Here is a 12,293-nt window from a genome sequence, read left to right on the forward strand (position 1 = left end):
TTCTATTTCTTGAATACTCTGTATATATCATGCTAGACTAAGCAAATTAAAATTAACCAAATCTATTTTTTTGTCAGTCTCACCATTCTAAAGCAAATGAAATCCAATAATGAGGTTTTTGGAAATTTTTACAGATTAGTGTTCTTTATTTTTATTTCTAATTAATTAGGGGATGGGGGAACTGCTGGATATTTCAAAATATTTTTGGTTAAAATATGGGACACAAGAAAAAGTGTTATAAAGTTATTAAGTAGGATGTAGGTATCCAATGTATGTGCGATCATGCATGATACAAAGTATATTAAGTTAACATAATGCTTGACTTCTTATATTGGTAATGTCCACTAGGACTAAGAATTCTGATTAGCTTATTTAGCTTATTTTCACATCAACAACTCTGGATATTTTTACTGAGAAACAGTCATTGGATAATTCATCTCTATTTATACATAAGCTTAAAAACGTATGACTGTGTTGTTTCTCTCATTGTGGTGAATAATATTACTTTTTCCTCCTACTTTTTTGTCTTTGATTTCATAAAACATACAAAGAAATCTATTTGGCATATTCTTCAAATCAGGGAAATGGCTTACCACATGCCTATTCTCAGATGCTTTTTTATTACACAAGGATTTTTTTCAGTAATAAAAAAGTTCAGAAATAAAAAAAATGTAGATGATTCACTAATTATGATCATCTGGATTTACACAAGTGCAGACGAATTTGGGACTTCAGCATTATCATGAAAACCTGTAAACATTTAGGAAATCACTGTAGGGAGACCAAAATTATTTACAAAGGATCATTTATTAAACACTTTTTTTACAAAATACAAAGATTGTTGTTCTGCATGAATACATCATATATGAAAAGATAATGTGTTTTTACTGAATTTAATTTGAAAACATTCAGAATTTTACCTTCTACCAACTTGAGGAATCAATTTTGTTTTGCAACTTGTCTAACGCCATGGCCAATCAGGGGGAAACCCTTTTTCTTGTTAATTAAATCATATTCACAACAGCTAACACTTTATAGAAATAAAATCAGACAATGTCTGTCATACAAAGCTCTTTCTGCAAGTAACTGGTTTGCCTATGATCCTAAATTTTTTTTCCAAGCTATAAGATAGGAAGAATTGAGGAGCTAGGTAAGTTTTATAATAATGTATTAGCAGCAGTTGATAGAAAATGCAACATAAGATTTGTTTTGTCTGTGGTACAAGAATATGTCCTATCAGACTCTAATGTATTTTTCTCTACTCAAACACAAGTAAGCATGTGCTGATTGTTTCTGGGATGACAAAATGCATAAAAAGACAAGAAGCTGGTTCTGGTTGTCATCGTGAGTGCCTATTTTCATCAGCTAATACGAATGCATTGCTAAACTTAGTGAAGACAGGAAAATGACTTAAGGGTAATATATACAGAGTTAAAATACATTTTTTAATCCACTTAAGAGTGATTTCAGGCACTGTGGCTGTTCAGGATAAAATGTTTCATGGTTTATTCTTGATAGTAGTGTAATTGTCAGTGCAAGCGAGAGCAAATACCTGCCCACTGTCACACACATGACCTCGGACATCTGGAATGTTCAGAGCAAATTCACCTTCTGCATCTTCACTCTGGAGGCACCTTCAATGCACATGTCTCATAGTTTGCTCTTGATAGCAATTTAATTTTCAGTGCAAGCAAAAGCAAACACAAAGCTGCTCACTGTCCTACACACGACCAACACATCTGGAATATTCAGAGCAAGTTCACCTCCATCTTCACTGTAGAAGAATCTTTAATAAGTGGCACTTAGTGTAAACCCTCTACATATCATGAGAAACAGACTCGAGATGCCTGAATTTAATAATATTAAAAATCACGGTCCTAGTCATCTCTCTGTGTAAACGATGTTTGAAGAAGGCTTGCCATCACAACATTTCTTTCCTGAGAACGGAGCTGATCCCCTCCGTGTATATCATAAGTGTGCATGCTCTGAGCTGTGGTCACTGTCGTGGCTGTCTTCATTCGCTAGAGAGTCCCCTGTTTGTTGGAGAGTGGCTGCACCGATTCCCGAAAGCTCTGAAGGGAGAAGTGTTCCTTTTTTCACATTCACCAGTTCCTTTTCTCGAGCAGCGGCTCCTTGCTGTCCTCCTTTTACTCTCTTCCACTTCATTCGCCTGTTCTGGAACCAGACTTTCACCTTTAACGAAGAAAGGGATCAAACAAAAGAAAGCACGAAAGAAAGTTAAATGGACCATTATTTTCTTCCTTTTTGGTCATCAGTGAAAAAAATAGCTTTTCCAAGGCTTATACAAACACACTATGAAAGAATGAATATGAAAATAAATCAGCATTGAATTTAATCATGTCCCACGTTCATGAGAATAATTTTAAAACTTTCAGAAGGTACCAAGCACGATATTTCACATTTTATGACATACAGTGTAAAAAATAGATGGGAAAGTACTCTATCATTTTAGGTTGTTCAAAGGTATTTAGCTTTATAAAGAGTTTCTGTGAATTAGAACTAACATTTAATAATTGTCTGGGCCAAACAGCAGCCCTCCTCCCACTCCGGCCTGTCAATTCCTGAACCCATTTAAAAAATGCTCAGGGTGCTACTGATGAAGCTACATCTGGAAGGTCATTCTGTGCCGCTGCAGTCCACGGCTGCATTCCCAAAGCTTTACTTGACCATTCCACCTCAGAGTGAGTCCATCTTCTTTTGAACTATGCTTTTTTTTCCCTGCCCTTAGTACTTTTATTTTACTTTACATATATGTGATTCCAATGATTTCCTCAAGACAAGATCAAGATCCAAAATTTTCACTGATACTTGTTAATTGCTAATACTGAGATTGTATATTATGTTAGTCTCATCAGCTTTGTAGAGACATGCATTAAATGACCATCCATGACCACAACCATAATAATAATGGCATCATTTCATTTTCTTGTTTAGGAGGAACTCACTTCCTTTCCTGTTGCACTTCTCATCACTGTATATTCTTATTAGGCTAACTATTCCTTTTACATTGCATTTCTCTGTCTACCCCACTCAAAGTTACCACAAGCCTGAATTTTGTGTTTATCATCCCCAAGCCTTTATTTGAAACAAAGAAATAAACAGAGACAACAGCTTTTTTCACTACATGTGACCCTAAAGAGTACTGTTAAATTTCACCTGTCTTTTAGATTTATCGAAATGGAATGTTTTTAACTATAGCCTTCTTGCCTTATCCATGTTGATTCAAGAGACTGCATTCATTCATTTTTCATGACTGTATACGATTTCATTGTGTGAATATATCACAGTGTACCCATTCTCCTGTTCATGGACACTTGAACAACTTGTTTTTTCCCATTATAAATGATGCTGTTATAAATATTCTTGCATTTGTGTTGTGATAAACATGTGATAGAACTTCTCTGAGTATACATCCAGGAGTTGCCATCATACACAGGGTGTATGAATGTTGAATTTAACATGATAATACAGAAAAATTATTTTCCAAAGCTTCATCAATTTAACCCCCCACAGTCCGGGGTGTAAGAGTTCTTATCAGTCCACATCTTTGTCAATCGTTGGAGTTATCAGTCAGTTTTTTTCCAATATAATGACTATAAATGTTATCGCACCATGTTCTTAGTTTGCATTTCCTGATTACTATAAAGTACAGCATCTTTAAGTGTTTATGGCCCATTTGTATCTCTTCTTTTGTGAAGTGCCTCCACATCTTTGGGTTGCACTGAGTTGTTTTTGGATTTAATTTCATTCCTTATGGACTCTTAAAATATGTTCTGAATGCTAATTTAATGCTTTGTGGTTATATGGCTGTTACTATAGTCTCTCAATTTATAGTGTGTCCATTTCCTTTCCTTAGAGTATCTTTTTTTTTTTTTTTCCTTAGAGTATCTTTTGATGATCAGATACTCTAAAATTTATTATATTCAAATTTATCAATTGTTTCTCTTATGGCTATCTTTTTCATGTCGTCTCTAAAAATCTTCTTTCTTCTGAGACCATTAAGATATTCTTCTTTGTCTTCTTCTAAAAGTTTTAAGGTTTGCATTTCAAACTGAAGTGCTCAATCCATGACGTATTGATTTTAGTACATACTGCAAAGAAAATTTCTAATTTACTTTATTCCAGTTGTATAATAAGTTTATTCCAAGACCATTTAACGAATAGTCCACCCTTTTTCCAGAAATTATTGTTTTCAACTTTGTCATACATCGTTTCCATTTACACATAGCTTTATTGGATGCACTCATTTGTTATAACCTTTTGACAAAACCACAGTCTTAATTATTATAATTTCATAGTAAGTCTTTATATCTGGCAGAGATAGTTCTGTTTTATTCTACTCCAGGAATATTTTGAATATTCTCCATTTTCATTTTAGAAACAATCTCAATTTCTGTAAATGCAGAGTGCTAAAGAGAAGTAAAGAGAAACATATTACATTTCTAAAGATGTACTTATTTAAGTGGACTTCAAATCACAATACTCCATCAAAATTTGTACAGTTTTCTCAGATGCTGGCACCAAAAAATATTTAAACCAAGTCATTTCTCAACTCTGGATTTTCATTATTCTAGCAGGCCATAATTAAAATCTTGTATCATACATTATCCATACATATATTAATCCATTTAACAATCAAAAATAAGAAAATGTAGGAAAAGATTGCTTAGAAACGCAGAATATGTAGTAAAATAGACTGATTATAAACAAGCTGATTGGTGTTCTTGTATTATTATTACTTAATAGCCAAATGACAAGCTGTGATTTTTAATCACATATCTACTTAGGGCTAAGCCCCTATACTGATAGGTGCTATATATGCATTTTTCAAATACTCAAAATTTTTTCTATATGATTCCTATTTTATAGATGAGGCAGTTGAGACTCAAAGGTTAAGTGACTTGCCTAAGAGTACACAGATGGGAAAATGTGGTGCCAGAATTTAAACCTGGGGGTTTGTTTGGCTCCAAATTGATTTTTTTTCTTTTTTTTTGGTTTTGTTCCTGTTATATTTCAAACTCCTGCTTTTTAAACCTTCAGGTTAGAAAAGTAAAGAATATAAAGTATGTGAACTCCATCCATATGATTACTATCATTCAGGTAATTCTCCTACTCAATATAATTAGGTTTGTAAATATGACACTATTTTCCTGTACTGTAATTTAGGTAATTATACTACTCAATTTAATTACCTTTGCAAGCTTGACATTGCATGTTTCATTAGATCTTTTCCACATGAGTTGGGCTCTACTCCTGGCTTCACTTCTGAGTTTCTGTGTGAATTTGAGAAAATTATACTTCTCTCTGCCTCAATTTTCATATTTGTAATATTGGAATAATGAGCCTTTCAATATTCTCCATAGGGAAATTTTCTCCATGGACAATTCCAGATGGAAGAAACACATCATCATCATTGTCACCAAAGAGTGAAATATCCAGCCAAAATAATCTTGGCAGAAAATGGGAGGAATAGATTTCTTTAAATCTACACTTATTTCCTTTTCTGGGAGGAGGGGTGCATTAATTCTATAATACCAGTATAAAACCTGTTACGTGCAATTCTAAATGAGAAAAATGTAAGAATATGGTATTGATTTTAGAAACAGTATAGGTTATTTTGTGTTGTTTCCTATGTCTACCATGTGAAATTTTGCCATTTCATTTTCTTAAACAGACAAATGAAAGACTTCAGAGTTTTCAATAGTAGCTATGTATCCATACATATATATGGATATATAGATATATGCATGTATATGTGAAAGCATTTGATGATTATATAACAAATCTAATCATTCTAATACCTTTAGGTATTTTCTTGAGGTATTTCTTGAAATACCTTGAGGTATTTTCTTATTTCAAGCTACATATTTGATACAGGAACTCCGTGAATTTAGTAATGGAACAAAACACAGAAACAGATGCATGATGAGTACACCATATAAAAATGGGAAGGAAGAGTACAGAACTTCAGAAGTCAGTGTGTCCAGTTGTATTTTCAAATATAAAATATTGGGATGAATTGAAATATGGAGAAGAAGATTTTGGGGAAAAGCATATGTTTTTCTACAACCATCACAGTATTAAAAACAAATCTATAAAAGTAATTCCGGATTATGTCAATACTGCCATTAGAATAATAACTCCATGGTTTTATAAATAAAGAAACTTTATAGTTTAATTTATTATCACTTAATAATCCAGCTTCGTTGGCTGGATTGAAAAAATACTTTTGTAAGATAGCTAAAGAATAATCATTCAAATGCTTGACAATTTTTTAAATATGCAAATTATTTTGATTAAAATTTGCAAGTGTGTTTCATATAATAATCTGCACTTAAAAACTAAGTAGAGTAAAACTAATCTTGTGTTTCCTTGGTGACTTGGAATCTCTAGTCATTCATTCATACACTCAATATTACTGAATGTTTAGTAACAGGTAAGAGGGGTTAGATTGAGGAATGTGTACAAATAAATAAGAAATAGTTCCTGCCCTCAAGGGCAGTTTACTGACTGTATATGAGGCCTTTGGCATATACTGAGATGAGTAAAGATTAGCTTCATCTTTTACAGAATATCTTTAAACTGCTTGTTGTTGTAGTTGGTGTCATTGCTAATCCCCTAATAACAGGTTCCCCCAATGGTCCATGAGATGGCATGAACTCTATCCCTACATTCAATGTCCCACACTGTTTTGCTGCCACACAATTATTATAGCAAATGATTTCTTTCCTCTGGGAATCTCATGCTCTTGTTGTTACTGGCATCCTGTGTGTCTCTGAATTTTTTGTTCTAGTAACCTAGGGTAATACCTTAGGTGCTAGGAAATTGGATCATCAAATGTTTTGCATACAACTAAAATATGTCCATCTTGGAGTGTGATATATAAATTTTGTGAACTTTTATTATTTTATTTGGGCTTAAAGTCAATTTATCTCCTATCGGCAATTTCTCTGGAAATGCTGGTTAATGAGTTTTGTTGTGTTTTTTTTAGTATTTCCTTTTTTTAAGATTGGATCTAGGGCAAGATTCCATATGAAGTATGTTTTGTTACATAGTATGATTAATAACTCAGATAAAAATAAATTCTTTCTCCCACAAGAATCTGAGTAATGAAAAATACCATTGTTCATGAAACGAAAGCAATATGAACCAAACTTATAGGCTCTTAATATTTCTGCATGAAGGTAATATTTTTCAACAAAATCTTCAAAATAAAAAAATAACAAAGGAAATAATAGCCTGCAGTATTAGTAGTAAATATTTAAAGTGCTCAGTTATAAACTTTACTTTTCAGAACATCTGATTATTATGACGCCTCACTTTTTAATCCCCTAGTTTACAAGTACTTAGTATTCACATTGCCTGGATAATCAAACTACTATTTAAATAAATAGGAAAACATTTATTCACATCTTGACTCTCGTTACTGAAGAAAGCAGCTAAGAGAATCTTACTGTAGCTAATTTGTGTAAATGATATTTCAGAATCTAGAAATCTAATTTTTCTTTTTAATAAAAATACTGTAACTGAGAATCATTGTTACTATTTGCTAAACATTCGTTTTATCTCTTTAATTTATTTAGCCATTGACATATGGCCTTCTATGTATAAGTTCATAATACCTGTCCTTGAGGGTTCACAATATATCAGGAGAACACAAATGAAATATGTAACTGTATTGTCATACAATTTTCTAAAATGGCCAGAGGCAAACTGGTTGATAGAAAGTAGAATCTACATAATGCTATAACCCATATCTATAGACTACAATAAATGTCTGTCTTTTGAAGAAACAATCATAACACGTAACATCTGGATGAAAACTAAATATTTCAGTGACATATCTAGATGTTTCTAAACATCTGGAGTTTGTAGATTTAATATTTCAACTGTTTCTATTTGCATATGAACACTTGAAATACTGTAAACACTAACAAATATTTATTCACATCTTTAACATGTGAAAACATGCAAAGGAGTAATTGTATGAATATAATTTTATCACAGGTGTGATTAAATTTGATCATGGCGGCTGATCTAGTAAACCTACTGTATCAATAAATGGATCCCAGTAAGACTTATCCAAGTAATTCAGTGGCAAAGTCAGTGGTTAAACTGAAGAATTAGAACCAAGAATGCTCTATAAGGTAAGGATGAAAAATTGGGGAAAAGAAACCTTCTTTACTCTTCCTGTCTGAATAGATTTATATCTGATTAAGAGAAGGAATCCCTCGGCTATTTCCAAGAAGCACGTGGGAGCTACCGGTTGACTGCTGTTTCTATAGCATTGCAACATGGGGTTGGGACGTGGTGTGTGTGTGTGTGTGTGTGTGTGTGTGTCTGTGTGTGTGTGTGTTGGGGGGTGAAGGGGGTTAGGACATATTCCATGACTAAAAGCCTGAATCCCTCTGTAGAGGACTGCCACTCACCTTTCTCCTCTATTTTAACACAATGTTTAAGACCAGGAAATCATTTTCCGGCCTCTATAATTTTCAGTTTCAAAGTCTCTGTTTTTTCTTTTTGTACTTAGAATGCTTGAGAACCAGGCTCACTAAAAAAAAAATGTAGTCATAAAACATTTACGATTTCACATGTCTTTGAACAAACTGAATACGCATTAGCCATTGGCAGCCGTGGGCAAATAACATGTTGAACAAGAAATAAACTAATTACAAGCCAATCATATGTATTATATTCTCCTTATCAAAAATGCAGCCAGAGTAATCATTCACATGACGAGCAAAATTCTTAGAGGACTGACCACTTTTAAATTTGACCCTTTAGAAATGTCATAGTAGTAGTAAATGCTAACAATTTTACCTCTTTTGTCATACCTGATGAAATTCAATTCAAATGACCTACTTTATTAATATTAATTTACAGTGAAAATTCACTACACTATTTCTATACAAGATTAAAAAAAACAGATACATCTTTTAGGTATTCTAAGTGAAATATTGTTTAGCTCAGTATATCATGAGTAAATGACTTCAGCAAATCTGAGTGGAAATATCAAAACTAAATTAGGCATTTTGCTCCATTACTGTGTTAACAAATTCCTGAATAGCAATTCTTGAATACATGGAAATTGTGTATTCTGACCCACAGCTGGTACTTATCTTGTTTAAACTACTAAGATCAACTAGAATGATGACCTTTGCTTGCAACATCTTGCCTAATCTCTGGGATAATGTTTAACAATAGTTAGCAATATATCACAATCAGTACATACAATTTTAAGAAATGAACTTTATCCTACCCACTGTCTAATTAAGTGAAATCTATCAAATGTAAATATTGATTGAAACACAGAAACTCACCATTCTTATAAGAGCAGTAGAATTTTGGCAATTCTTATGATTCAATCTAATTAAATATTCTTATTATTTCTTGACAACTAATTTCAATATCAGGATACATGTGAACCTTCACTACACTTTTATTAGATATTGGAGCTGTCTCCAAAATTATTCTAAGAACTTATAATGGCAATTATTACTATCATATGAATATACACTGACCACAAAAGTATTCAGTAATTTCAATAACTGGGAAAATTTCAAAAAATTGAAAAAAAACTGTTCAGCATAAGAATTAGAAGTGATAAAGAGAAATGAAGTTAAAATCCATCCTAAGTTAAATACATCTCAGGTTTTCATGAGGAGTCATGGAAATAGTGAGATTAATTGGTAGAAAGTCTTTTATAGCCAAATTCTCTAGAAATTGTCCATTATTAGATCTGTATTTACTATTTTATAGATGTCATAGAACATATGCAATGCTCTACATACATTTTTAGATAACAGAACATCTCTTTAAAGTTGAAGATGTCAACATAAAACTTGAACCGGCTTCTCAAAATTTCCAGAAGCTTCTTAGTTTTAGAATTCATTTTAAATTACATGCAAAAAACCTTATATGATCGCAAGGATACTGTGGAAAAGGAGTAATCTTTCATTACAGAAGATTTTTTCTTTAACATTACCCTTTAAATGATGATCTGTGTTGCAACGCATGATATGTTTCAGAATGTTACTGTCGATTTATTGATTAAATATAAGTTAATTATTTGTTTCCTTATTGAGGAAATACCTAAAATTAAGGCTCATTTTATATGTGTGTGTATATATATATAGGTAGATAGCAATGTATCTGTATATCTCTACGTCTATCTCTCTATTCATCTACCTAAGAACGTTTTAAAAAATAGATTCTTTACATACTCTCAAGGCTGGTTCAATAAGGGTGGAGTCTTATTTTTCTGATTTTTTTCTATACTATTTCAAACTTGGATATTTACATTGGTAAACGGTTAGGGTTCAATTGCTTATTTCTCAGCCTTCTACTTTATACAGCTAATATCTCTGAAAATTAATTTAGGAGAGGGTGGAATTGTTAATCTTCTCTTTATAGATTTTGCTTTATTATTGACATTCTTAAATTTTACATCGTAGCCTTTGTTTTGTGGAACCTAAGGCAGTTCTGAATGTGGCTTTTAGAGCTCACCACACATTGTCGATATGCATTTCTTTAAAAAAACAAACAAACAGCATTATTCAGGAAATAGCTCTTTTTATTTTGAACTAAGATTCCACTGTATATTCCACCATCAAATTGTCCACCCTATTCTACCCCATTTTTCCCATCAGAGTCAAATCATATTTAATCTCTCAAATTAGCAGGCACACCATGATTTATGCAAAAGAAATATCTAACCATTACTCTACGTGACTGTTAAATACTACTCTAAAGAAATGAGCAAATATCTAAAATCACTGGCTACACAGGTATTCTTGGATTACGCTGAATAGACAATATGTCTGATCTTGGAGACATAATTTATTAGCTAAGTAACTGAAAGTATTCATAGAAATGTATAGAAATAAACCTGCAAAGGGGAGGGATTGCGCAAAATGCTGAGTAAAACACAAAACCACTGTTTATTTGGCACAGGAAAAATTCTCCTTCACAGTCATCCAAAAAATGGACGTCTATTTGGAAAATACTTGGCATTGAGCCATTTAATGATTTATGAGTAACAAACAAAACATAATCCCTCTCATTCCCACTAATGTAATATGATCCAACTAGGTGGGATTTTCCATTTATCTTGGCAGAGGTATCATGAATTCAGGCTGTTTATCCTGGTAATCTTAGCTTACAAATCTGCAACATTGCACCTTTGATTAGCTCTGTGAAATGATTTTGTGAAAAGGAAGGATCTCCCATTCTTTCTATATTTGGCAGCCTTAACTCTATAAATATGTCCATTTTGTCACTCCTATAGTTTTATGCAGCTGCCTTCCCTCTTCTTCCCATTGTGAGACATTAAAAATTTGGCATGAGCTTTTTCCAAGTGTATCTGGATGGATGAAAAAGCCAGAATAAGCTTGTCAAACTTAAAAAAAATCTTGGGACAGGAGGGTCTTCAGACTGACTGGCTCTTCAAAGTATTCCAAGTGGCTCTGCCAACTGAGGATTATTAGATGTTGACTGAGAAGGGTATATGAGAATATGTTGTACACTTGAGGCTGTAAATTAGAAACTGGAAGGTTACTAGAGTGGTAACTGTTCCACAAAACAGCACTATATAATTAAAATATTTAAAGCTCAACTTTGTTCCAGTGTATCCATTTTTATTTAACATAAAACAATTTTCTTTAACACCTAAGTGCTAACATGGAATTCCTTTGCAGGATAAGCCTCTTTTTCTCCTTCTTTCTTCTTCCTCTTTGGCCAGATGGAGTTCAAAGGGGATTACAGACATCTCCTGCCTGTATAGGCATTGCATTATGGGAGACACAAACATAAAAGTCCGATTTCTTTGGAGATTTCAGAACTATTCTTCAGATTTGAAAATTTGAGTCCCGAGTGATATTTAAGGATTTAGTGTACCTTACTTTTCTCTAAAAGGAAACCTAATCATTATTGCAAATATTTATAATCACATGTATGTGGCCCATCAGAGCATGTGTGGCAAGTATATTGATTGGGTGATATAAACAAGGGAGCAGTATCTACAAATAACATATCAATTATACATATACATATTTTATAGGCAATTATGTAAATTTTCTAAATAAAATTACATCTAAAAACTGTTTCTGGTTATAAAGTAAGTTTTCATTTACGAGAAAGTTATTTCTTGTGAAACAATTTGCTATTAATGGAAATGATTCAATATTTGTTGTTTTTTCCCTTTACATTATTAGAACATACAAGTTCTTTTTCCATATTTGAATCTTGAAAGGCTTTAAAAAAATCAATAAAAA

At 32.5% G+C, this 12,293-nt stretch overlaps 1 protein-coding gene across 1 annotated transcript in view; it reads right to left on the bottom strand.

The window, feature by feature from the left end:
* Positions 1 to 788: 788 nt before the first annotated feature.
* The window catches only part of MEOX2 (mesenchyme homeobox 2), a 64,853-nt gene continuing 53,348 nt past the window's right edge, over positions 789 to 12,293 (bottom strand). Inside the window, exon 3 of the mRNA XM_036864434.1 lies at positions 789 to 2,193. Within this exon, the coding sequence (XP_036720329.1) occupies positions 1,969 to 2,193 (225 nt within the window). The 3' untranslated portion in view covers positions 789 to 1,968. The remainder of the gene's footprint in view (positions 2,194 to 12,293) is intronic.

Source organism: Balaenoptera musculus, chromosome 9 (assembly GCF_009873245.2).
Source record: "Balaenoptera musculus isolate JJ_BM4_2016_0621 chromosome 9, mBalMus1.pri.v3, whole genome shotgun sequence".
Classification (NCBI taxonomy): domain Eukaryota; kingdom Metazoa; phylum Chordata; class Mammalia; order Artiodactyla; family Balaenopteridae; genus Balaenoptera; species Balaenoptera musculus.